This window comes from Molothrus ater, chromosome 7, assembly GCF_012460135.2.
Source record: "Molothrus ater isolate BHLD 08-10-18 breed brown headed cowbird chromosome 7, BPBGC_Mater_1.1, whole genome shotgun sequence".
Taxonomy (NCBI): Eukaryota; Metazoa; Chordata; class Aves; order Passeriformes; family Icteridae; genus Molothrus; species Molothrus ater.
Window position 1 is genome coordinate 29093740 of NC_050484.2, and position 25934 is coordinate 29119673.

General features: G+C 40.3%; 3 protein-coding genes across 6 annotated transcripts; 1 reads left to right on the top strand and 2 right to left on the bottom strand.

Annotated features, from left to right (window-relative positions):
• Positions 1-899: 899 nt before the first annotated feature.
• DTX3L (deltex E3 ubiquitin ligase 3L) lies at positions 900-8894 on the bottom strand. The gene is made up of 5 exons (XM_036387058.2): positions 8599-8894; positions 7922-8145; positions 4075-5571; positions 3185-3402; positions 900-1917 (listed from the first exon to the last, which is right to left on the bottom strand). Exons 1-5 carry the CDS (start codon positions 8771-8773, stop codon positions 1848-1850), a joined length of 2184 nt encoding a protein of 727 aa, XP_036242951.1. The 5' UTR covers positions 8774-8894; the 3' UTR covers positions 900-1847.
• PARP9 (poly(ADP-ribose) polymerase family member 9) lies at positions 8717-18317 on the top strand. The gene is made up of 10 exons (XM_036387057.1): positions 8717-8900; positions 9284-9323; positions 10050-10879; positions 12224-12445; positions 12526-12729; positions 13491-13551; positions 13991-14365; positions 15182-15327; positions 16044-16206; positions 17400-18317. The coding sequence occupies exons 1-10, from the start codon at positions 8886-8888 to the stop codon at positions 17684-17686; spliced, it is 2343 nt and encodes a 780-aa protein (XP_036242950.1). The 5' UTR covers positions 8717-8885; the 3' UTR covers positions 17687-18317.
• FAIM (Fas apoptotic inhibitory molecule) lies at positions 18228-25885 on the bottom strand. 4 transcript variants are annotated; one of them, XM_036387066.2, is made up of 6 exons: positions 25867-25885; positions 24346-24403; positions 23575-23710; positions 22995-23223; positions 21515-21564; positions 18228-20079 (listed from the first exon to the last, which is right to left on the bottom strand). In XM_036387066.2, exons 2-6 carry the CDS (start codon positions 24387-24389, stop codon positions 19930-19932), a joined length of 609 nt encoding a protein of 202 aa, XP_036242959.1. In that variant the 5' UTR covers positions 24390-24403; positions 25867-25885; the 3' UTR covers positions 18228-19929. The 4 variants fall into 4 exon arrangements, with proteins under 4 accessions (XP_036242959.1, XP_036242958.1, XP_036242961.1 ...); XM_036387065.2 differs by lacking the exon at positions 25867-25885 and adding an exon at positions 25723-25856; XM_036387068.2 differs by lacking the exon at positions 24346-24403.
• Positions 25886-25934: the final 49 nt, after the last annotated feature.

Here is a 25934-nt window from a genome sequence, read left to right on the forward strand (position 1 = left end):
AAGAACCAAGTGTCACAGTGTTTTCAGCCTCGGAACTTACTCTGCTCAACCACTGGCTAACACTCACTCTCCCTCCCTTACCCTTTCAAATGAAGTCACGACACAAAGTAAAATTACCACTTTCATCATTCCTTGCCAGAGATGCTTCCACAACCGTGGAAGGTTGCAATGGGTGTTTACTTCAGACCAACTTTTCTGCTAGCTGAGTTTTCAACCGAGTGCTCAGGAGTTTCTCTTGCAAAGGTTTGTTTTCAGCTATTTTGTGCTGTGTATTTACCCTTGTGGCCAAATATGGGACACCAAAATAGCAGATAAATGAAGTTTTCCCCCCCTAATTTCACTGAACATTCATTTAAGAATTGGATAAATAAATGTCATTAAAAATTATAAGCATCCAGCTAAGCCTAGGTTTCATCAGATACTCTGCTGAATGACTCAAGGGGATGCCTTTGTTTCTTGGTGGGCAACTTATTTCTCTGTTATTTCCTAATGCACTGTCCCAAGTGACAGCTTGTTTCCATGTGCAGAAAAGCTCAGTCACTTGGAAACAACTGGAGTGTTGGTATTTTACTGCATCCTCTGCTATTTGACTGCATGAATACGGTAAAATATAAATACAGTAACACAAAACCAAGGCTGGAAAGACATCCCAACCCACACTGAAACCAAACAGTGCCCACTCCTACTAAATCTGAAAGTCAAGGTGGCAAAGTTGTAGTGCCTATTCACAATGTGGGAATCTTAAAATAATAAAAAACAATAAAGTAATACATTTTAAAGAAGGGGGGTGGCATGGAGTCCAAACTGCCCCAAAACATGGTGCTCCTAAATCTAAAAAATATATACAGCTTTATGTCTTGCAAAAAGGAGGAAAAACCCGTACATTAGAAACACACATGGTATTTTTATATTTTCTTTATTAGTTGTCCTCAGTAGCCTTAAAGAAATGGTTCAACTTACTAAACATCATGTCTGTGTGACATACCACCACACAGGTAATTAGCAGGTTATTTAGGCACTGCAGAGTATCTTTATGACACAATTTAAACCTATATTGGATGCAATTGAAAGAATACAGTTTTATAGTTGAAAAACTGATTTTAAAGTTGTATTTAAGTTTAAGCACAATGGCAGGCAAAGAACCAGGAGCCCACTATCAGACATGGACACAGACACTGTTACTTCCCGTTTGCTCCAACACAGCTCTCAGTATTCAGCACTTCTGCAGAGCTGAGCATCCATGTACCCACCTGTACATGATCCATGGCTAATTTCACATGCAAAACCCAAATCACTAAGGCAATATCTACCGTGAAAAGAAGCAAAAGTCCATAACCTTATCATAGCTAACACTGTTATAGCTGTATACAAATTTTAGATTAGATTACATATTTGCATACAAATTTGCATACAAATTTTAGATTTAGATTAGATTAGGTTACATAATGCCAGCCATGCTGATAGACATCATAATGCAAAGCCAAGAGAAGTGTTTCATCTAATAAAAGTAGTGGATCTAAGGGGTTTTGGAAATCAGACTGGAGAGTTGTGGGGAAAAGGGCCGATTAGATTTGCTAGTAAAGCAAGATACACAAAGTGCAAACAGTACTGATACTACACTCCCAAGAACCAAATTTTGTAAAGGCTACATATATAAGGAAGTAAATGATTTGTGAAAAGAACCTACATTGTTTGATGAGAAAAGATTACTTTTCTTAGCTAACTGTGAAATACAAGCGATTTAGGTAGTGTAGTTAAACAAAGCAACTTCCCTCAGAGCTTGAATAGTACATTAAGTGCTGTATGTTTAGTCATTGCACTTAAGAGTTGAGAGTTGATAGATTTCCTTATTCAATTCCTTTCGCTTTCAATTCTGATCGAACACGCTGCAGATAAGAAGAATCTGGGTAACCAAACCTAGGAGAAGAAGAGAAGAATAGTTTGGGCTATTTCTGTAATGAAGCACTTGATAATTCTACAAAACCATCTCATCAAAGTCTTTTTAGAAATCTCTTCACAAATTTTATGCAGTTCTTGCCCTAGAGAGAAAACAGACCCATATTGCCAGTCACAGAAGCGATACAGACAGCATAAAGCTACAAACTTAAGGAGCTGCTACATTTTGTTGTCCAAATTGATACTAAGAACTTGATTTTCAAAGCTGCCTGGGGTCTCCTTTCAAAATGATAGGGCGTTTGGGTATGTATCTTTTAAAAAGAAAATCAGACCTGAAGCATATCCAAGTGAGCCTTCAAATCAGAAAGACAATGGCACCTCTGGACTTGAAGTAGTGCAACACCAGAACTGCATACGAAGCACGTGATAAGCAAGAGAGAGGATTTGTACAGAGTGAAGGATAAAGTAAAACTGATACTTTTTGCTCTTTTAATGATCCTAGCCCAGTCAGGAGGATCTAGACACCACCCTTTAGAGCTTGCAAGACACCACCTACCCCTTAGAGGCTGAAACAAGTTTGAAAGGATTGGTCCCTCTTGTCTCTGCTGCAGGCAGTTCACACTCTGTTCTGGTGATTGCTCCTTTCATTTAAGTGCAGCAAGTTCTCAAGAAATACTGGATAGGGCGGTCATCTACTCACTCAGAAAATCCTCTGACAGCTTGAACGGCCAAAATGGGATAACCCTTTTTATGGCTGGGGCTGGCACTGTGTCCTGTGCTCTGACCCACCAAGTGCTGCACAATTCCTGGCTCCTAGCATCTAAAAGGACACAACCATATCTGCACTACAATCTCACTGCCTGCTGTTAGCTCTGTTAAGCAGAATTTCAAATCATGTTTTACAACATGATGAGTGCCATCTTTACCAGGATCATAATGGACCAGCACCTCCTGGTGCAGAACAGCAGATAACAGGAGAGGCATAGATCAGGAGTCCAACCTTAGGTGTCATCAAAAGCTTGTTATCCTGTAGGTTCTAATCAAAGCAGTTATTAACTAAGTGCCTTACAAACTCAGTGATGAATGAGTAGTCTGAGGGGCAGCAGAACACTAAGCTCATCCTTGTTCCAACTGTCCAAATATGGTGATTAACATCTGGATCCATAGGGCATTCCACAATCACTCTGTTAGTGACAAAATCTGAAAGCTCTAAATGTGGAAGATACTCAAGGCAGTCTTCCTGACACATCTGAATAACAACAGTATTGCATAAAGACAAGATACTTACTGGGTAGGTCCTCCCACCATGGCAGTTTTGTGGTGAATATCATTCCATGTGATAACATTTTGTGCACCAGTTGTATGTGACTGCCCCACTGTGAAAATCAATTTTTGTTTAAAGGCCCTTCTGAGGAGCTGCAGAATTTCTCGCCCTTCCTCATTGTCAGGTAAATACGCTCTTCGGTGAGCTGGCCCATAAGCCTGCCCTGGGTTTGGGTGGCTGCTCTGTTTTGTAGAAAAACAAAACAAACCCACATTGTATATCATAAATCATTCAGAAGGACATAGCATGACTGATAACTAATTCTGAGTTTTTTCTCTTTAGATACTTTATTTCGTACAAATTGCATTCACACTTTCTTGTCATCACTCATGCACCCATTGTTAGTTTTAAATTTGTTTTTCCCTCTTTTCTCTCCCAAATGCATGGTGCTGCACCCGTCACTTTTTAATTTACTCCATTCTCAGTCCTAGTCACGAATCCAGGCACATAACATAAGGAGATTTCTCACCTGGAAAGCTCTCACCAAACCAGCCCACTATTCATTTTTGTCCATTGGTGTCCACAGCAAAGAGAACATCCCAGAAATTCTCATTATACTTTGCTTATATGATATCACTGCATAGATTTCAGTTCAGTTACTCCCACTGTACAAATTAAAGACAGGCATCTCTGTCCTGGTGCATATAAAATGGAGGCTGATCATGTGACTATTTCATTCCTACTGTATTTACTTAATCACGCCCAAAAATATTGAATTAAACACTTGCAGATTTGTACAAAATAAAGAAATGTCCTCCCTGAGCATGCATTCAAGTAATGGGAAATTAATTTTGTATTCAATATAGGTTTTGTTGTGGGAAAAATATCTTTAAGAAATATTTAGGTATACTTACAGTTTGAATACCACCATTCATATCATAGTCAATTTGAATGGTGCCACAATTGGGATAACCAGGAAGAGACGAACTGATTGTTGTAGTTGACATTGTTCCCTCTGGTTGGTCTCCTATCAGGACTCCACAGACAGCATTACAAACTGGACAAGCTTGTTTATAAGCCATGGCTATGTCAATGCAAGTTTTGCAAAATGCATGTTTGCACTTTTCTAATATTTCTTTATTTTCAATTTTGTCCCTGCAAATTGGACATTCATCATCTTCTTTTTTTTCTGTCTTTGCCTGAGTCTGTCCTTCAGAAGAAAGGTTATTATTTTGCCTAACACTGGACTTCTTAGATGCTCCTGTAGCTTCTTGAGAGCTGAGCTCAGAGGACAGTGGTGCCCTATTTCTAGTTTGCATCCCTTCAATGTTAAGAAGGGATCCCTTCATGTACTTTTCAGCAACTTCATTCTTCTGAAGTTTTACATTAAGATCTTCAAATTTCTTAGCATTAGGTAGCGCACTTAAAGTTGTCTTCTGATATTCTGAAAGCTTCATGCTGATGACTTTTTCTCCTAACATTGCAAAGGCACTCTGAAATGCACTGATGAAACTTTCAGTAGCATGTGATGACATATCAGAAGTTTCAGATTTAGGCCTAAATATTATGGCCTTCTGGCCATATGACTTCTCTTTTATTTCTACCAGAGTATCAAATTTGCCATTTATGTTTTCAATTTCTTTGCTTAGTATGGTTTCCAACAATTTAAACACCGAAGCATCAACTTCAATTCCATCCCTGTATTTGTACCATTGAGATGATATTTTCATATTCTTTTCAGCTTGGCTGTTCTTACCTTCCCCTGCTAGAAATTTTTGGGCAGCTAAAATCTCTCTCCTTGGACCTCGGAGTAGCAACTGATTCCCTTCCTCTTTAGTAAGAAGATTTCTAAACTTTTCATTTAATTTTACTATTGTCTCTTCTAATGTGTCACTCTTTGTTATGGGAACTTTTTCCTGTGTCAGATCTCTTGTAGCTTCCTGGAAGATTTCGATAAAAGAGTTACGAGCTTCTTGTAACAATTCAGGACTTTGATTGGAAGATATGTATATGAATGTGCTATGCTCATCGTGACCTTTAATTCTCATACATGCTCCAAACCTTTCATTTAGTTCTTTCATTTCCTCTTTGTGGGTATGAATAAAATATTCATAGAGAGGTGTCTCAAGTGTAAACTCAACTATTTCTTCAGTATTCAGGCCACTTTCGTCTTTCAAACCATTCTTACATTCGGAATGTGAAAAATCATGGTTTGGGTCTTTGCCTGCAAGGATATCTTCAAAGTAGTGATAAGCTTTTTCAATATCTGTAAAATCTCCTGTCAATTTCTCAGAGCCATCCACACCAGGGCTTCCTTCTCTCTTTAAGTTTGGACACATAATGCTAATTTTGTCCCTTTGGTCTTCAGTGAACATACTGGTATTCAAAGTAGCAGATACTGTAAGAAATATCTACAGAAAAGACAAGAATACATCAACATTAGTTTTCTCTGAGGTTCTCTGCTTGCTACTTCTGTATTTTCAGCAGGGAGAAGCTCTGTCCATCCCAGTAGTGCCAGATTACTACAAACAAGTTTGCACACATTATTTCTTTTATGTCACATACACTAACAGTACAAACAGGCAAATAACACAATCTGCTTGTAAGTCAGCAGCAAAAATGAAATGCCCTAATGTCACCAGCACTGCAGGAGGAAAGACAGTAACTCTGCTATTTAGGCTGAGACTGTGACCAGCACTCCCTGATCCAACCTCTGACAACAGGGTGAGCATAACTACAGGCAGGCAACCTCTGTGGCTGAGCTCATTGTTTGTTACACCCTTTTCCCATCATTACCAGGCCCTAGAAGTCTTGTGCACCAAGTAGACAAAGCAAACAGACTTTTTCTTTCCCTCCCTACCACCCTCAAGATTTCTGGACACCAGACTGACTGGTGATCTCCTTACTGCCCTCAAAGGTCCCAGGCACCCTCCCCACCAGGTGCTGCTGACCCCATCCCACAGCAGGCAGGTTTAATCTGCCTACAAGATCAACCAGTTACAATTCCTAACTGGGAATGCAGACCACAACTGTGGCTGGACAGTGAAACCCATAGGACCTCTTGGTGGCCAGGGAGACATCCATTGCTCTCTGCTTCCTTTGAGGACTGACTGGATGACCCAGGTGCTTTTATGTGTTTTCAAGTCTAGATTGTGATTGTTCTATCAATACAGCAACCCAAGTATTAAGATATGACATGATTTGCAGAGGGTCCAGGTGACTAGAAATCATAAGCTGAGCTGTGCTATCAAGCACAGTGCTACACTACTTACAAAACTGTCCTACACTGATTTTGCTTGTAGAAATACTGTGGTATTCTGATCATTAACTCTATGCTTTTTAAAAAGCAAAAAGCTTTAATTGTTGATGCCTTGTGAAGGCTGACCTAGAACAGAGACTAGATGGAGGTAAAGAATAAAGTAGGCATTTATTGAAAGACCTCAGTGGATACACCTTGGGCAGCACAAGAGCCCAGCCAGGGCTACACCCAAGGTGAACCCAAAGTGGTCACAAAATGGATGACCAGTCATGAGGTCTCACACTTTAGTAAGTTCTGGTCCATTTGCATATTGGAGTTAATTGTTCCACTTATAGTCCACTGTTGTTTATGCTCTTGGGCCTGAAATTTGGATCATTTGTCCTTGGTCCCCAGTTTGAGAAGGAATTGCTTTGTCTCCCTACTCTGTGAAGAGAGCTTACTATCCCCTAATATGAAGCTCAGAACTACACACTAAAGCAGTACAGAATCTGAAAAACATAAAAGCTAAAACCTGAGGCATCATTGTAACCACAGCTTAGCGTAACTACATCATTGTTATTGTGCCAAGGATCCCCAAAAGAATCTGTCTATCCCCTTAGAGCCAGGTTACACAGACATAACATGTTTAAACATGACTTGTAAGTTATATTTTATTGTTCTTATTAATATTAGACTCTCTAGTTTTCACTCATTATCTTTCTTTAAAATTTTCCCAGAAGTCATGCTTTAATAACTTGAAGAGTTAGGGCAGAAAACAGGATTCTGAAAAATAATAACGAACACATTCCCTTCTGTACTTCACACAGACAGAAGGACAGGGAAATTTGCAGTATAGATGCCAGGTAAACACTATGTTAGCACATGCTATACTTCAAAAGCTACACCTATGTTACCAAACAAAACAGGGTAAAGCCCTCTGAGCCAGATATCAGTGTCTTGGCAGAGCCACATCCACACCATGTTGCCCTGTCCATATCCCTAAACACAGCTGATCTTTTCTGTGTAACTTTTAGTTCAAAGTGTCTGAAATCATGTTTGCGGTGCTACATCACATCACAGCAGACTTTTTTAATGCTGAAGAGATGGAGATAATTAGGGTTGCCTCAAGGTGCAAACCATGTTGAAAGAGTAGGTGGAAAGCTGGAAAGAGTAGGTGAAAGGTAGGTGGAAGAGTAGGTGCAGGTGGAAAGGATCCAAATCTCAGACAATTCTTCTACCTTTTGAGAGCAGCCCTTGGTGCATACTACCTCGTGAAACCTGCTAGAGTGCTGCTTTGGGGAATAGTAGCTGGCACCTGCCAGAGTCAGGCTGGAAAACATGCTGCCTGTAAACATGTGTAGATTGACCTCTGGTCCGGCACTCAAATGTCACTCCTGGCCCCCATTTCATTATCTAAGATCACATAACTGACATTTTTTTCAGCACAAAATATTTAAGTGCAACATAAAGAACTCACGGAACTACAAGCAGGGCAGGTTGTGACATTGCTGTTTGTGATGTACCTTTTTGGTAAGGTCTTCCTTTGCTGTGGCCCCATAGCCACCGTTGTCCCACTGCTGCTGCTGGGGCAGGGAAGGGCCGGCAGTGACTGTGCTGTAGCTGGCAGAGGCGTGCGCTGTAACCCGGCTCTTGCCCGGCTCCCCTTCTCCCGGCAGGATGACTATCTCGCAGCATCTTGCATCCAATTCCAAGGTGTGTTTTGAGCGGGATTCCACACGCTCCCTATCTGTGGTAATTTCAGAATGACAGAATCACAGAACTGTTATGGCTGGAAGGAACCTGTGGAGATCATCCCACCCAATCCCAGGGGAAAGGCAGGGTCATCCGGAATGTGTCGAGAGACAGAGACGCCACAACCTCCTGGGTAGCCTGTCCTACTGCTCTGCCCTCGATGTAAAGAAATTCTTCCTCATGTTAAGGTGAAAGTTCTTGTATTTTATGCCCTCTGCTCCTTGTCCTGTCGCTGGCTACCACCGAAAAGTCTGGCACGCCCTTAGGATATTTATATGCATTAATGAGACCCTTTCTGAATTTGGACAAAGGCAGATAGGGCTGATAAAGTTATCTGCAAACGTGATGGTCACCAGCGGCCCTAGAGCCGCCCTGCCCAGGGACACTAAATGGTGCCTGGCGGCCATTTCCAGTCCACTCACAGCCGCCCCGCACGCCCGCCCCGTACCTTGCTCCTTACAGAAGTCCACCCAGTAGGTGCCGGTCTCGGGGCCCGGGCGCACGCTGCACTCGCCGCCCCCCGACTGCTTTCCCGACTGGAAGTATTTCTGGAGCTTGACAATCGCCCTCTCGGCGACGGCGGGCGCAGGGCTCACCCGCACCAGCAGCGGCGCGGCCGCCATCACTCCACCCCACCGCCCGCTTTCGCTTTCGTTTCCCGCTCCGCCGCTCGCTTTCGCTTTCGTTGCCCGCTCCGCCCGCAGCTCCGAGCGCTGAGGATCCGCCCTGAGCGAGATGGGGGTCGTCCAGGTAGAGGAGCGGGGCAAGGGGACAGGGGCCCGGGGCGGCGGCTGCCTCAGGGGTCTGGGTGCGGCGGGAGCTCCCGGCGGGGCTGAGGGGAACGGAACAGTCCCTTCCTCTGGCCCAGCGCTCGGGAATGGCTCCGCCCGGCCTCTCACTCCTGAGAGTTAGTCGGAGCCGAAGGAATCTGAGGGTAACTTCACCGCAGAGCTCCCGCAGCTCCGAGCAGCATTTTAAACACTAGAAAACTAGAAAACTTCGTATAGATGTTTGAAAAGTTGGTGCTGGTTTGATTTGCAACAGAATCTCTCCTGTAGGATGGCAGCTCACGTACTTTATTGTTTGTAACATTAACTTTCTCTTTTCCTTTTTGTCTCCTTTTGTTACAATAGAGTTACTTGTCAGATTTCCTCAGAGGGACGCCCGCTTTAGGTAAGCCTCTCGTTTAGCCATCTGCGAAGTGTGTATTTGTATGTAAGTTGAAAACTGACAGCTACTGCCAGCAAACTGGAAAACAAAAGCCAAAAGCAACCTGAAATTCATAATTAATGTGAAATAGACACGGTTATGAATCAACATTATTATTAATTACTTCAACAGGACTTTCTTGCATTTCTCTTTTAAAAGCAAGAGCTCAGAAGTCTTTTAATGAGTTGGCATGTATACTTTATAAGTGCAAAACGTCTGACTTTTTACAAGCAGGTAGCATACCCCGGAGGAAAGTTCAACTAAACTCACACAAATTGATTTAAACTAATTAACATAACTGCTGTAGTATAGTACTGCTGACATCTGCCAGGAGAGGGCTGTATAGCCATAGTAATACTGTAAAAACTGTTCCTTAAAAATGTGCTTTTAAAAGCCTTTCTGAGTTCATCCGAAGTTCCATACAAAGAAGGAACTTGCTTGTGGGCTTTAAGTGCAGACTAATGAGACTCACAGAATTAAAACTCAGTATAAGATTTCTGTGGCACAGTTAAATGAATCTCCTTGTGTTCTCTAAATCTCTGAAAAGGGGAGAGAAAAGATTAGAGTGTGTAAAAAATATTGTTTAGCAATGACAGTAGGATAAAATTGAGAGCTATAAACCACACTTCTAGATAAAAATAATGTTTTGATAGTAATACCTTCTATTTCACTCTATATTCTGTATCCTAGGGTCAAACATCGTAATGGATGAGGTCAATTCGATGATGCCCATCAGTAAAGATGCCTATGAAGCTCTTAAGAGAAGAGAAAACTGTCTAAATAATCTCCTTTTCAAAAGGTTTGCTTGTACATTGGCCTTCAGAAAAGCAGCAAAAAGCACTGGTGAAGTATACAGGAAAACAGTAAAGTCAGGCATTGACGTTTGTGTTTATAAGGATGATCTCACAAGACACAAGGTCGATGCTGTGGTGAATGCAGCCAATGGGTATCTTGACCATGGAGGAGGTCTTGCTCTTGCCCTTGTAAAGGCTGGAGGGCCAGAAATAGAAAAGGAAAGCAAGCTTTATGTTCATAGGTGTGGAGAAGTCAAAGTTGGTGAAATAGCAGTTACAGGGGGAGGGAGGCTTCCTTGTAAGATAATTATTCATGCAGTTGGTCCAAGGTGGGATATTCGCGAAAAGGAAAGATGTTGTCATCTACTTCACAATGTTATTTGGAAGGTTCTGCATTATGTTAGTGCTCCAGCAATAGCTTTAAAGTCCGTGGCTATCCCAGCAGTGAGTTCAGGTGTCTGTGCCTTCCCAGTTGATTTGTGTTCTAAAGTGATTGTAATGGCTGTAAAGAAATTTGTTGAGACAAGTCCACCAGGCTGTCTCAGGGAAATCCGCCTGGTGAACATTGAGGAGTCCACAGTGGCAGCAATAAAGAAGGCCTGTGAACAGTTTCTGGGTGATACCAGCTCACTTGAAGACGCTGTGCCAGCTTCACTAAGCTCACCTTACCTCGTACATAAAAACATTCGCATGCGCATCATAGAACAACACCCCGAAGATCTGAAGGTAAGTCTGTCCTGTCATTTGTGAAACATGCTGCTGCCTCCAAGTCTTTGCAGGATTTGGAGCCCAAGAGTTCAGAACACATTTTGTATCAGTCCACTAAATGGTTTTCTTCTCAGTTTGACGAGAACTTGCATGTGGTAATTAAATCATAGTAGCAAGGAGTTGGTTTTTGTCTAAATGGGTGTTGAACTTTAGAATGTTTTTATTTTGTTTTTGTATACATGCTGTTATAACAGGAAGCAGCTAAAGATTGAATGATTCAATAATACATCTCTGTGTTAAAGTTTGTCTTCTTCTTATGTAGGAGTTCACATTTTATAATGTACTCCATAGAAGCATTCTCTTATTTCCTGCCTTGCCTTTTTTCTTATAATTTATGTTCTCATAACTCCGATTACTGGAATTATTCAGCAAACACTGAAACAGCAGAAAATAACTTACACAGATGATGTGCACCTTACCTTTGAATAGAGCATTACTTAAATTGAATAACTTTTTAGCTAGAAAATCTGATGCAAAATAGATTACCTCAGTCACAGGAATTCAACAGAGCTCTTAGACTGCAAGGTACATCACAGGAATGGCATTAACTTTTAGCAAATACTATATCTTAAAAATAAATACATTTTTATTTTAAAGAAGTGATATAATTTAAAAGGAAGTTTGTTTTTTTGGTGTAAGAACAAAGGATTCCAAAGCTGGAATTCCCCAAGTTGACCTTGCAGGGAATTTTATTAACCAGTTCTACAGCATTGAAAGATGCACATGCCCTCAAGACCATGAAGAAAACATGTTCTTGTGTCTTTAGATAATATTCAACAATTAAGGTTTACAGAATGCTGTTATCAGCATTCTGTAAACAAGTTTTTTTTTGTTTTTGATATTTGAAATACAGGGCACCTACTATGGGAATCTGCTTTTTCCACTGGAAACAATTTGTATTGGAAACAATCATAGCTTTGCAGTTCCCTTATGTGTACTGACACTGCTATTTGGTGATGTGTCCTTGCTACCCTAAGGCTGGGATGACAGCCACATCCATAGTTCTCTCCTGCTGATAACTGGCACGGGGGTCACTTAGATAGTGAGAGTAATAATTCTGTTCAGTGCACTCTTGATGACTGGAACAGCTTTGTGCACACTGTTGGTTCCTGAACTGCCACTGCAAAGTGCATACTTTGATGTATTCCAGTGCTCTAGTAGTAGTAGAAAAATTCAAGCAGCTGATCTGTGTCAGTCAGGCCTCTGTACAGGAATTGTGCTTAGAAAAAATGCTCTCTATAATAGCAAGGCTTGCAAATAGTCAGTTTGCAGTACACTGAAATTTGCACCCTTTCCTTGCAGAATACAGCTATTATTAACCTCATGAATGCCAGGAATGAGCTTTCCTCTCAATCTTCAAGACTGCTGGAAAAAGAGGATCCAGCTTTTCAGAGGGAAATTCAGCATCATCTTAGACATCCAACACATTTGAAGGAGCCCCTTATAATGAAAACGCGTCCTCTGCTCTCTACATTTGTCCTGCATGTGGTATTGCAATACCAGCACCCAGTGTTACAGCTTGAGGTGATGATCACTTACTTTGGATCTCAGTGGATTTTCATGTTGGGTGATGTGAGGACTGAAAGACTTTGTTTTTCCTGCAGGAATTGAAGGATGCAGTGAAAAGATGCCTGGGTCACTTTCAGGGATACTCAGTTTCTTTTCCAATAAATTGGTCACGAAAGCTGCCTATTGACACAGTGGCAGACACCATGATTGAAGCAGTTTTAAATTTTGCCAGGGCATATCCTAAAAAGAAGAGAGAAGTGCAGTTTGTCATTTGCCCAGGTGACCGTGCTGCCTATGAGGTAACCAATTTGTTGTTAACTACCCATAAGGAAGACAGAAAACTCTAAAAGTATTTCCATAGATGACTAAAAATGATGATAGTCTGTTCTGTACTAACAACGATTGTGAGCAGCAGGTCCCTTTGTGAAACTATTACTCTCATTAACAGATACTCAATCTTTGTAAATACTTATTTTCTCCTCACTAAACTAGAAGTCTTCAGCCTGTAGTCTGATAAAAAGGGGAGAGAACTTTAAAATTCTCATGTCTGTCAGTGAATGTATAAGAAAGAGTTACTCTTAACTCATTAAGGAACAAACATTCCTCCTTAGGAAATATTTACAGTTAGTTTTGGTTTTTTGTATGGAGCTCTGAAGGCAAAACACTATCAACATATATGAGCTAACAGAATAGAAGCTTTTCAAATAGACAGGCAGGAGAATAGTCTGGATTTTAAAACTGAGTAAAGATAAATCAGCATTAAAATGCAAGTAATGAACACCTTTATCTTATGTGGTAGCATGACATAGGCCACAACCACAAGGAGTTGGTAAAGGTGCCACTCAGTGTGTAAGGTGTGTTACCTTAGGAGATGCAGAAGAACAGGAATGCGTTTGATATTGTCAGGAATAACATTTTGGGAAAAGCTGACAAATGCCAGTGTTAACTATTTCAGAATCAGGGGTGGGGGTGTAAACTGCTCGTCTAACAGTGTTTTGAAGATATTAATTGCATATTTGATTAGAAATTGCAAACTGCTCCTAAACTTTTATCTTTCAAGGTTGTCCTGAGAAAATTTTATTCAGCAAAATACAAGCTGGAAAACAGAAGTGATCCTTTGGGTAAGTAATGAACAAAAAGGGCATTTCATGTAAATGAGTACTCCCAATTTGAGAATCTGTAATCACAGAATTCCCTTGAAAATAGGGAACTTAGTATTTACATATGTGTCTTGGGGAGAGGTGGAAGCAAAAACTCATGAGCACTTCATATTTTTACATTTATGGGAATGGAACTGCACAGTCCCTTTTAAGACTTAAAACCCATTGTCATTGCCTAATTTGTTGGAAGTAATTTAGTGAAAGGCAGATAAATTCTCCATATGTGTGTGTGTATCCTGGAAACCTTACCTCTTTATAGCTAATCTCTTTTTTGAGCATACCAGAAGAGTAGTGTGTTTCTTGCACTGTACAGCTGGGATTACAAGTAGGAATTTATGTCAGCCCTTGAAAGCTTCTCTCTCTTTCAATGCACTTGTATTAAAAAATATATATCTTCTAGGTACAGAGTCAGGCAGTCAGACTGCAAAAGAGCCTGCAAGCAGTGAACCTGTGGTTGAACTTAGAGGGTGCACGCCCACAGCACTGGGAGCAGCAGAATCCTGGCTCCAACAAGTAATGAAAATTCAGGAAGGTTCCCATGCTGTTATTAAAAACAACTACATTTTTTGCCTTGGTAAAGAGGAGTTTGCAGAACTCTCTCGACACCAGCCTTCCAGTGTATGTGTGTCAGAAGAAGTGAGAGATGGACGAGCAAAACTGGAACTTCAGGGCCCTCCTGATGTTTTGATTGATACAGTGCTTGCAGCTGAAGAATTACTGCTTCGTGTGCAAGAGAAGACTATTGCTGAACAAGAGAAACTGCTCTACTCAATATGTATGTAAAGTAAATAGTGCCTAAACACTAATTAAGTAAATAAGTGCCTAAACAAGGTTAAGTATGAAGCAACATATATCTTTGTATTGCTGAGAGTGGACAGAGATGCATTCAGTTCACACACACATACTGAGTATTGCTTTAATTACTGATATCCCTGTACTTTCACCATGCGAGCCCCTGGAAGACCATTTGTTAGCCGTGGTCTCTCACTTGGCAGTATTCCCAGTAGGACACAGTTTATACAGGGGCTGGCCATGATGTATATCTAGCTGTAGTGGAGCTCCCTCCAGGATACCTTCACTCTAAAGCCTGGCCACTGGAGATTTACAAAATTTGCACTTAATTAACACACACCTTTGCTGAGCTCTCGCTGGCTACAGCTGGACCACTGTTGCAGGGCTCAGCAGTAGACTTGTTCTGCAGAGCTGTCATGAACAATTGATACAACTAATGGCATTACAGAAAGCTACTGAGTGATCAATTTTAATTTGTGTTTTGATAATCATTCAAGATAGATACCTTTATTTGAAAGCTTGGCTGTGAAGAGGTGTCATGGAGATCATAAATTGCTTTTCTTTAGTTTCTTCTCTCCTGGTTTCTTTATAATAAATGCAGAAAAACAAAATACATTTACATACATTTTTGTATGTATCTACTAGTCCCTCTCAATATTAGCCTCTGACATTACTTCAGAGAATATTTAACGTTCTTTGTTCCTAATTAAACCACCAGCTGAACTAGCGGATCTGCCTCCCTTGCCTTTGCTTCAGGCATTACAATATATGAAAATTTTGCTCCCTTATTCTTATCCAGGCCAAGCAGAAGCAGGCCAGCTTTCAGGAGACTTTCACATGACAAGTACCACTGACAACATCCTGATTTCGATGGTAGACTGCCACCTCCAGGAGTTTAAAGACAGACAGAAAGAGTTTGAAAGAGCTGGACTTCGTGTTCTCAGGGTAAAGAGGATATTCATGGAGAAACTGTATCTCAGCTCATATATTTGAACTAACATATTTCATATAAGCGTAAAAAATTCAGATTAACTATTTCAATGCATTGCTTTTAAAAATTAAGATCAAATCAATCTCATCCTTAAAACAGATCCAGTCTTTAATCTGAATTAATAGTATTTTAAACATAATGCAAATAGTCACTCAAAAAAGCGATTATATTCTGAGAACTCTTTTTAATTGTACTGTATGTTCTCCCTCATACTTCATGCTTCAAATGCCCCTTTATAGAATTCTAGAGAAATATGAGATTGGTAGGGTAAATTAAGTACAGTATTCCAGGACACTAATTCAGTGTCTGTTTTCTTTTTGTGAGCTTGACACTAAAAATGTGCCATTTCTGATGTGATTATGTGTTAAAGCTGGAATCATACTTGGGTATCACTGCTTTACTGAACAGCAGGTGGACTGAATCTCTTCAGCACAACTCAAGTACTGAAAGTCAGTACACCAGGAAATATTCCTAGTGATTTCAATGGGGGAGGCATGGGCTAGTGGTATGATTCTTTTCTTTGGATCAGTTGCACACTTCAGATACTTTGTCCACTATGTGGTCAATGCTTATAGGCTAAAGCATTGAAGAACACAGCCTTAATAAAAACACTTACGTATTTCATAATTAGTGTCCATCTGCTTATGCTAAGCTGTTATTTATCTTACAGATTGAAAAGATAAATAATCCACTTCTATCTGCTGCATTCCAAAAAATGAAAAAAGTAGATGGTAGCTCCAAAGCAACTCAAAAGTTGTACCAGAATGTTTCTCCTGAGTTCTGTTGCTCAGTTTGCCAAACTGGATTTCACAGGATGTATTCTCCACCAGAAGGTAATAACTTGCTTTGGCATCTATAATCAAAATGAACAGTGACTGAATACTAAACTCAGGTTAAAATTAGAAAAAATGGCATTCCTTAATAAGAACTGTTTTTACTTGTATTTAGATTTGTATGAGCTTACTTTATTATATACAGTAAGGTTTCCTGATACTGTAGAGCCAGCAAGGCTCTAGGAAGATAAGCCTGAATTCAAGCCTAGCCCAAACACTAGACAGAATTATTAGTATGCATGTAATTCCATGTCCAAGTTTTATTTTGTTGTATCAATGTAAAGAAAGTCAGTGTCCTTATGTAACTGCTGCAAACATGCATTCAGCAGCTTGGTGCTCTAAAGCATGTTCAACAAGGGCATCACAGAACACTGTGGCTGGAAGGGGCTTCTGAGTCATGCAGCCCAGGCCCCTGCTCAGATCAGGTGTGGTCAGAGACAGCAGATGATTTCATTGCTTGAGCTTCCATTTGGAGTAAAGTACACTTGGAGGAAAGTTGTGAATCCATGAAATATTGTAGCAGACAGATGCTTTCATAAAGGGAAAGAATAAGCATTCAGTGCTTCATCCTGCAGTAAGTGAAGTGTGTGATGTTTTGCATGTCAATTGCAGAATGGAATTTCAAGCAATAAACTGTTCAAAAAGTGGAGATTTGCCTTTCTTTGTCTGTGTAATGTACATGCACATTTCCAAACTTTAAAAGCAGTGAGATGATGGTCTAATTTCTTTCCACTTTTCCATTTGATACTGTAACAGCACTTCATGTGACATTTTTCATATAGATCTCAGAGCTTTTTTTTTTGTAGTTTACATTATCAAGATCTTGCTGCCTTTTATTGTTTATCAGAGTCCCTTGTACATGATGACTGAAGTGTGAGTCATGTATTTATTTTGTCTAAACCCTTTAGACTTTGATGATTCAATCACTGCATTAAGAGATAAATATGAACAGTTAGCACTGGAGTAGCAGTTAATTGGAATGGCCATCAGCTGTCATTGCTCATGGTTTCAGTGGGAGGTCAGTGCAAGCATCAGAGCCACTCCATGAAAATTAACTTCCAAAAGGATGGCACACATTGAGCAGTCACATCACTTGTAACTCAGAATCAAGCAGCAGTCTCTTGGAACTACCACCTTGAAAGAACCAACTGCTAAGTGCTTTCTCTTCTGAAAATTTTTCTTTCTCTTTCCAGAACAAAAATATGGAGCTGGCATCTACTTTACAAAGAACCTGAGGTACCTGACCAATGATAAAGCTACATGGGAAATGGATTCTAAAATGTACGTGTTTGAGGCTGATGTAGTAACTGGCAAATACACTACAGGCCAGCCATCTTGTATTATGCCACCAGCCCTGGATGGGAATGCCTTTACATTATATGACAGTTTAGTAGATAATTTGCACTATCCTGAGACCTTTGTCATTTTCAATGGTTTTGCAGCCCTGCCACAGTATTTGCTGACTTGTTCCCCACTGTAGCTCCTGGAGGAAAAAAGCAGGATCCTCAGTGGGAATAGAGCAGAACTGTAGCTATGCTGAAGACCCTCTGAGAACAAAGTCTAGCATTTAGATTTAAGAGGATGCTTTGCTTAGTAGTGTGCTATGGTCAGAGTGCTTCCTGAAAAGCTCTCTGAAATATTTGTGAACAAAAGAGTAAGTTAACATCTTAAAGAGATTAGGACAAAATTACCTGTGAATGGAAGCAGAAGGGAAAGCATTCCAAAATCCAGTGTAACATTTAACATTAACATTTAGCATACCTGATCATTTACTTTATTCCTTAAAGTTATTTCAGCTTGTGACTATATGCTTGATGTTTGTGTAGGCTGTCATTCTTCCACTGCATTTTCTTAATCTGACAAATTGCATATATCAGGGAAGCACAAGAAATCTTGGTTGTGCCTTTTGCGCCTTAGGTTTTCTTTTGACTTAAGATAGGAGAATGTAGCAGATGAGAGCTGTTTTCTGCTTAGGGACATGCTATTATATACAGTTATGACAAACATGAGGCAATACTTCATGATTTCTTACAATGATTGCTTGTACATTTTTTATTAGTTACTTCAAGCACTGTAGATGCACATATTCAAAATAAAAAGTATGAATGTCACTATTTGTAACTTGTATTTTTCTGTAGTCTCAAGAACGTGATTTGTACCGTACATGAGCTTCAGATTTCTCAGCAGCATTCAATCTCTTTGAAAGGTTACAAAATAGTAGAGAACTGGTTCAAGCTACAGCTTGAAATTATTTTTCAATTAATCTACCTTTACCAACATCTTTTAAAGATTGTCAGCCTTGTAGCCAGGAATCCCCACATTGCTTCTGCAGTGACCTGAAGCAAATACACGGAAAAGCCCAAGAGCTGTTACAGTAAATCCAGTGTAAAAGGGGATTCAGTCCAGCACTTGGGTACCTGGAAACCTCCTCAAGGAAAGCCTGCTGATGGGGAGCAGTCTGATCTCTAACACACCGATGAAATTAGCATTTAATAAAACTTTTCAAAATAATTTGTTAATGGATTCCCAGGATGCTTGTACTGCACCTGCAACTCCTGAGCTAGTAGTTGTAGTGCTAGGAACCATTCACAAGTGCAAGAGAAATTAAGTTATAAAAGTTTAATTCTGAATTCCGAGGTTACAAGTGGAAATATTTTTCAACCATTGCAAAATAAACTTTTAGATTAATATATTCATATTTTGGTTTTTTTAAAAATTATTTTTAAGATTAGCTATGCTTGCTGTTTCAAAGATAGTTTTGTAGTGTGAGTCTCTAACACAAGAGTTTTGCTCTCAAGTCCAAAGGTTGCTCTTAGAAATTATGCTGCAGTTCTGAAAACAGAATTAGTCTATTCCTATTTTAACTATTCCATTAAAGTAATCAACTGTTTTCCATTTCTGTCCCCTTGTTCCTCATATTTCTTGATTCACACATTACTGCCATAAAAACACATAGTTATGAATTTAAGATTTGTTAGCACTGAACAAAGGTAAGTACTTATGTCAGCATGCTCCAAGAGATATTTTTAAAGGGGTTTCATGGCAGGAATTATTTTTTTCTTCTATTTTCTTTTTTGAAAAACTCAGTAATGAGTTTCTGAACTACATTCCAGAACACAGAAAGGAATGTTATTTTTGGCACAATGTAACATCTTGCTCCTAGTGGGAATAGAGAATGGTTTTCATAACTCAGTATTAATTTAATACTGTAACACAAGTATTGGTAACTATGTATTTAATGATTAACCTTTTTATTATCTATGTAATTTCCCTTAACTATATGTGAAAAGGTCCATAGTCAGTTTAATAGAAAAAATAATTTTAGAGAAAGCTTTTAACATCTTACTCCTGTGCCCAGTACAGGCTTTCTCTTCCCTCCACATACACCTGCAGTTAAGGATTCATTCAGTGGTACTGAATATTTATCTTTCATTTCATTATAGCATGATTTTTCCTGACACAGAATTTCTGTTCCACCAGTGTTCTCCACACGTAGTGATATGCTATATATTCTAGATATATATACTTTTTTTAAAAAATGGGTAATATAAGAGGTTGTACATAATTATTTTTATCTGGTCCTCAAAAAGAATAATTTTGTGTACAGAAACTAGAAAATAAACCCAGCACAAACTAGATGTACCAAGTAGTACATATTAAAATAATTACCACAGTAATTGAAAATCCCTGATCTTAGTCCTACCCTAATCAGTTAACCAGAGGCTATTCCACAGCCTCTGGGATTTCTCTGTTGTCCACAATAAGGGTATGAATAATTCCTTCCTTTCGTTTCCCACTACTGACAGCCTTAATGCAACAGCTGTGGTCAGCAACAGTGAAGTGAGTTTCAGTCCCATCTTCCACAAATTCACCCTGGGAGAAAGGAGACAAGGATAAAAACAGACGCTTGATATTTTAATAAATGAAAAGCTCGAATGCATCAATGTCAAGATCACTTGCAGTTGCCACAGTTACAGCAGCTTTAGGTACCTGTGACAAGGACTGCCTGAAAGCTGAACAAAGCTGCTGAATCTCAGGCAGTTAAAGATTGGTGGGTATCAGATGACAATGAAAATATCACACAATCAGAAATGGTAAGGTTGGAGTTTGTGAATCAATACTACTGATTCACGTCAGTAAACAAAACCAGAAAAGGCAGCACCCTGCCAAGTTGTGCTGCACAGCCAGTAGGTGCCACACAAACCTGTGCTCAAGTGGCAGTGAAAGGTGAAGTATTCAGGATGCCTTCTACAGCAGAGCCCTGACTCAAGTACAACAGTTGTGTATCTTGGATACACATCTCCTGCTGCAGTTCTGGAATTTCCTGTTACAGAATTTTCCCAGGCATGGCTGTGTTTTTGTCATGATGTTTGTGACAGCAGAACTAATGGGTGCTGCTCTAATGGAAGCACAGTTTGGCACTAAACCTGCACTCACAGCTTGCAAGGACACCTCAGAGTGCTTTCAGTACATTGTAGAAAAGGCTGAGCCATCAGGAGCAGAAGTCCTGATTTACTGGAAGATGAGGCTTCTTCCACTGATTTACTGGAAGACGAGGCTTCTTCCACTGATTACTAAGCAAACATTTGGTGAATCTTTTCATCCTGCTCTCAGGTATAGCAGAACTGTTGATTTTACCATTTGTACTCATCCAGAGACTTCCTTGTGGCAGCAGTAAAAACTTTGACACCCACCGGTGAGAAGGCACATCCTTCAAGGATGGGGAAACCTACCTGGTGTGCATATTGAAAATCATCAAAAAACACAAAGACACCAAACAGATTAAACCACCTAGCTGTCAGCCTGCTCTGAAAAATTAATGCAGATGTGATCAAGATAAAAGATTTGACTTGTTCCAATGAGGCTCTTAAGCCCTAAGTATTAGGAGCATCTCAAAATGGCAAAAAGCATGAGTCATAACAGACTACATGTGTTCAACTTTCAGTGACAACTATCACAAGCAGGTTTGGATGCAGTGGCTCTACACTCTGCATCAAACTCAAATCCTTCCCAATCACCAGAAAGTTTTCTCCCTAAAAACCCTGCACAACTGACTCAAATTTCTTTTGTTTGTCTGAAAAGGCTAAAGAAAAGCATCATTTATCCTTAACTTGCAGATGTTTGACATATGAACTGAAATACTGCCCATTATAAAATTCAGTGAAGGTCATTTGGAACAGACCAGGAGCATCCTGGCTGCCTTGGCCTCTTAGGTAAAGGGAGATAGTGTGCCCCTCTGGGGCTTATTCTGCCAAGCTTTGCTCATATATCCATAGCCTGGGAAGAGCCTTTGGAAAGGACCACATACCGCTGTTTCCATTTTTTGACCATTGCACCACACATCCATAGTGTCCTTTTCTGTGAAGGAAAAGAAAAACAAGGTAGAAAAAGCAAGGTAATTATTTTTGGCCCTACAAACAAGGATCTAGGAATTTTAAAAATCTACTGTTGAATTTTATTTTCTATTCCCAAAAGAAGTTCCTAAGTAGCTGTAACACCTGAGCTACAGGGCTTGCTCTCACACTGGCTAGAGAAGAGGCTCTGTCATCAACTTTTGCTTAGAAGATACGTTTTTACCGCTCCCTAGCCCTGGCTATTAACACTGTGTTGTTTTGAATAGTGCCAGAGATACTCTGACAGTCTTAAACTGAAAAAAATTACAAGACCAAAAACTGAAGTAATTTCTGCTAATTATCTGAGTGCTGGTTATTCAATAAAGCTCTCTTTTTCCAGGTCAAATTAATTCAAAACCAGCATTATTTAGCATCCATCAAACGGTCTGTATTCTTAATATTTTGAAAGCACCAAGTACCACTTTAAATATCAATCTTAGGGGTTTTTTGAAGTTGAAGCAGAATATTCTTTTACTTCTCCCAGCACATCCTCCTTAAATTACTTTGCTGTAGAATTCCCTTTACTGACACTGTCATTGACACAACATCAGAGAGCTGAACCCTGCTTGTCTTTCCAGTAAGCATAGTGAGATTAAAATTCTATGAAGACTTAACTGTTTCTGTCTAAAACTGTCTTTCTTCATTGCTCCCCTTCATCTTAGGGCAGTTCATTTTGTTCTGAGGTTTAAGAAGAAATCATAGTCTGAGATCTCTTGTCTCCAGCTCTAACCATACAGCAGTGCCCAAGTGGAAGTTTTCCCACTAGATGCCACAGACAAATTCCTCATGGGATCCCTTCCTCCCACCTGCTTGTAATGTAACTGGGAAAGGGAGGGCAGAACAGATGCAATGTATTGCCTTACTATTAAGAAAGTGAAAGAACGTCATTGGAAAGTTTTAGTTTAAGTTTGTAGATAAGAAGTGATGCAGAAAAAAGGATGCTCATCAATCTATCAAAAATATGGAATAACATTATTGCACTTCAGATAAAGACTTCTTGACCATGGCTGATGATTTTTGGAAGGAAAGCCTGGTTATCTGCTGAACAAATTCAGACCCATGTGAGGTTTGATCACAATGATGGTAAAATTTCTGTAGCAGGCTTCACCTGGAGAACTGCCTTGCCAGGGCAGATCTATGGAGGCAGCAGCAGTAATGCCTCCCAACTTCCTCCCCACCCAAATCTAGACCATGCTCCTGTAGACTCACACATGTATAACAAGACCATTACCTTTCAGACTGTCTTTGGCATCTCATTCCAGACTTCCACATCCCCCAGGATTTTATACAGCATCAGAGCTACATCAGAACTGTGCTTTCTCTTAGTTACCAGTTTCTAAATGCACACAAGTTTATTCAAAGGCAGCAACATGTAGTCACTCAATGTTTACTTACCTAGGACAATTCTATAGTCTGTACCTCCCAAGTTCAATATCCAAGTATTGGTTGTTTTTAACCTGTTCTCTATATACTGCTTGAGACTCTTTCCATTGATCTCCAAAGTATATTCATATGCAAAGCCACTGACTGCATCAATGTTAATAGCAGCTTTAGTTTTAGTAGCTCCAACAGTGAATGTTTCTTTACCCACTAATTTAAACATCCATTCTCTTCTTATTTCTTCCTGTAGAAAAAAAACAAAGACAGAGGGTATTAATTGAAAAACCTGAGTGCATGTTTTAATATTAAAAAAATTGAACTGGAACTCAGGAGACAGCTCAGTACTGAACAACTATTTGGGAATGAATGCATACATGGTGCTTTGTATGCAGAGAGTGCCTCTGCCCAAGGACAGCAAAGCACTTCATGAATACTCACACCTTAATTGGAACTGAAAAAAAGAATATGAATAGGTAATTAAGTGAATGTACCTCACTTGCATTTATTAGTCTTTTGTTTGTTGTGATGTGTGTTGCAAGGAAGTGCATTTATATAATCTGTATCACAGTGAATTTTGAGCACATAGCAATTTCACCTTTCCATCAACATAGACAACACGCTTTCCTGAAGTGGTCCCATGTTCAAATTCAATCTTATGAACACCATCACTTAAAGCTACTTCCCAAACAGCCACCAAATCTGTCATCTTCTCTAAATGGCTGTACCGAGACCTAAGGAGAAACCAACAAAGTAAATTAATTGTCGTTGAAAGTTCAAGTCCCAATGTCTGCAGTTCAAAGCTTTACTGCTTCTTCTGCTTTTGTATTTGCACTTTTTGCAAATACAAAATGAGACTTGAAAGAATAAGCTTACAGAACTGCTTATAATTTCATGTTTTTCAGACATTCAGACATGCCAAAACATCAAAAAATATAAACAGTTAAACAGACTCATTTTGACAAACAGTACAAAGACACAGCTACCCATCTAACCTCTACAACTCCAAATTCAGTACAATAGGTAACAAAATTTTATTTAGTTTTAAGATACTTCTGGACAGTTCTGCTATTTCTTGGTAGGCATTAAAATATATTATTTTATTGGTCTCAAAAAAGAAAGTGTTTCAGCTTTTTAGACTTGAAAAAATAGTATGACCAGTGCTGTGTTAACAGATTTGTCTCTAATCTCATAAACACTACCTACATCATTCGGATATGCAACTCTGCACACACAGACACAGGGGAATGGAGCTGGTAAGATATCCTTTTATTCAAGTAATTTTTAAAGTTTAGATACAGTCATAAGTGACCATTGGAACTGTGGATATCTTTCCAAATCTGCTCATATCACAGTTCTGATTTTTTACCTTATTTCATCGTCACAGACAGTAATCTCCTCACCGGATGCCATAGAAGCCAAAAGAGCTTTTAATCCAATTAGCAGCAAGAAAAAATAGAAAAGCAGAATAGTAGGAGAGAAGCGCTAAAGTTTCATCATTTTCTCCAGCTAAGATAAAGGACATTTAGCATCATTAACTAACATGCAGTGCTGTCATATATATGATAAAATAAAAACACTTAGAATACAACCATCTAAGATAGAAAGGCAAGTATTTTTAAAAATATTTTATTTTACAAAACCAAATAAGTGCTACTAAAGTTTGTCCTACCTTTACTAGCTCCTCATAATTTTGTCAGTTATTGGATGGAAAAATGGGCTGCCAGAGTTTAGAAATTAACAGTTTGACCAAAGCAGGAACCCAATCCAGAGCTGCCCATCTCAGTCCCAGACCATAATGAATATGGGACTGGAAATAGCACAGGCAATGATTTCACCTCCTCCCTTTTCTAAACCACTGTAGCAGCTTTCAACAAGCACATTAGTAAATTTGACCTCGCAATTCAGTCACAAAATCTATGTGAGCCACAAGGAACTAATTTCTTCCTTAAGTGGATTTTAGACCGCGATGGTGTTTTACAACCACCGGTTTTTAGTGTATTATTTTCACTCATTAATTTCATCGTGATCGGTCATGTCTGTACCTATCAATAAACAAACGTGCTAATAATAAACGTGCTAATCAATGAGGAGGTTGTTTCGGCCGCTCCTGAAGTTTCTGGCTCCTGCGAAGGCGGCATCCCCGGGCACACGGTGGGAGTCAGGCAGGGAATATTTCCCTCCTCGGTTCCAGGGAGCAGGTTCGGCGCAGACCCGCGTGTGCCGGGCAGGGATCAGCCCAAGGGGCGGCCTCGGGAGATGCCCAAAGAGGGGTCCCGGACAGCCCAGAGCCCTCATCACCCGGGCAGGCCGCAATCCTGCGGTGTGCGTTTTAGGCATCATTTAGGATCAATGCTGAAAGGGTTAGGAAGCATCCCAGAACACACAAATTCCTTTTTTATTTTTTCCCCTCAAATCATAGTAATGAAGCGATACACATTTATTTTGCACCAAGGCCGAACGCAGACTCTAGCCAGGGGTGTTTGCTGAGGCCAGCGATTCCCCCGCATCCCAAGGGAAAGCCGGGCGCTCTCCGTGAAGGAGCGGGCGCGGTGCCTGCGGCCCCTGCTCCGAACCAGGGACACACAGCACCGCTGCACCACCGCTTCTGTTCACCGACCAACTCAGCAGCCCGAGGCGGTGTTTACTCCTTTACACAGAAGGGCTCGTTCTGAAAACTAGGCTGGGATTACGGCTCCCAGACCATCCATCTAATCCCGGCAGCGCTCATCGCGGGGTGGCATACCGGGAAATGCATGAGCTCCGAAGACGGCAGATCTGCCCCCACCGTTACCGCCAGCAACGAGCTTTTTCCATTTCTTCCTGTCTTTATTTTTTGTTTTTATTAGCCCCGCGCCCGCCGCAGCTCCCGCCGTGTCCCCGCTCCTACCTCCGCCCGGTCTCCTCCCCTCGCCTCCCGCGCCGCAATATGGCGGCGCCCGCGCAGCACCGCCCCGC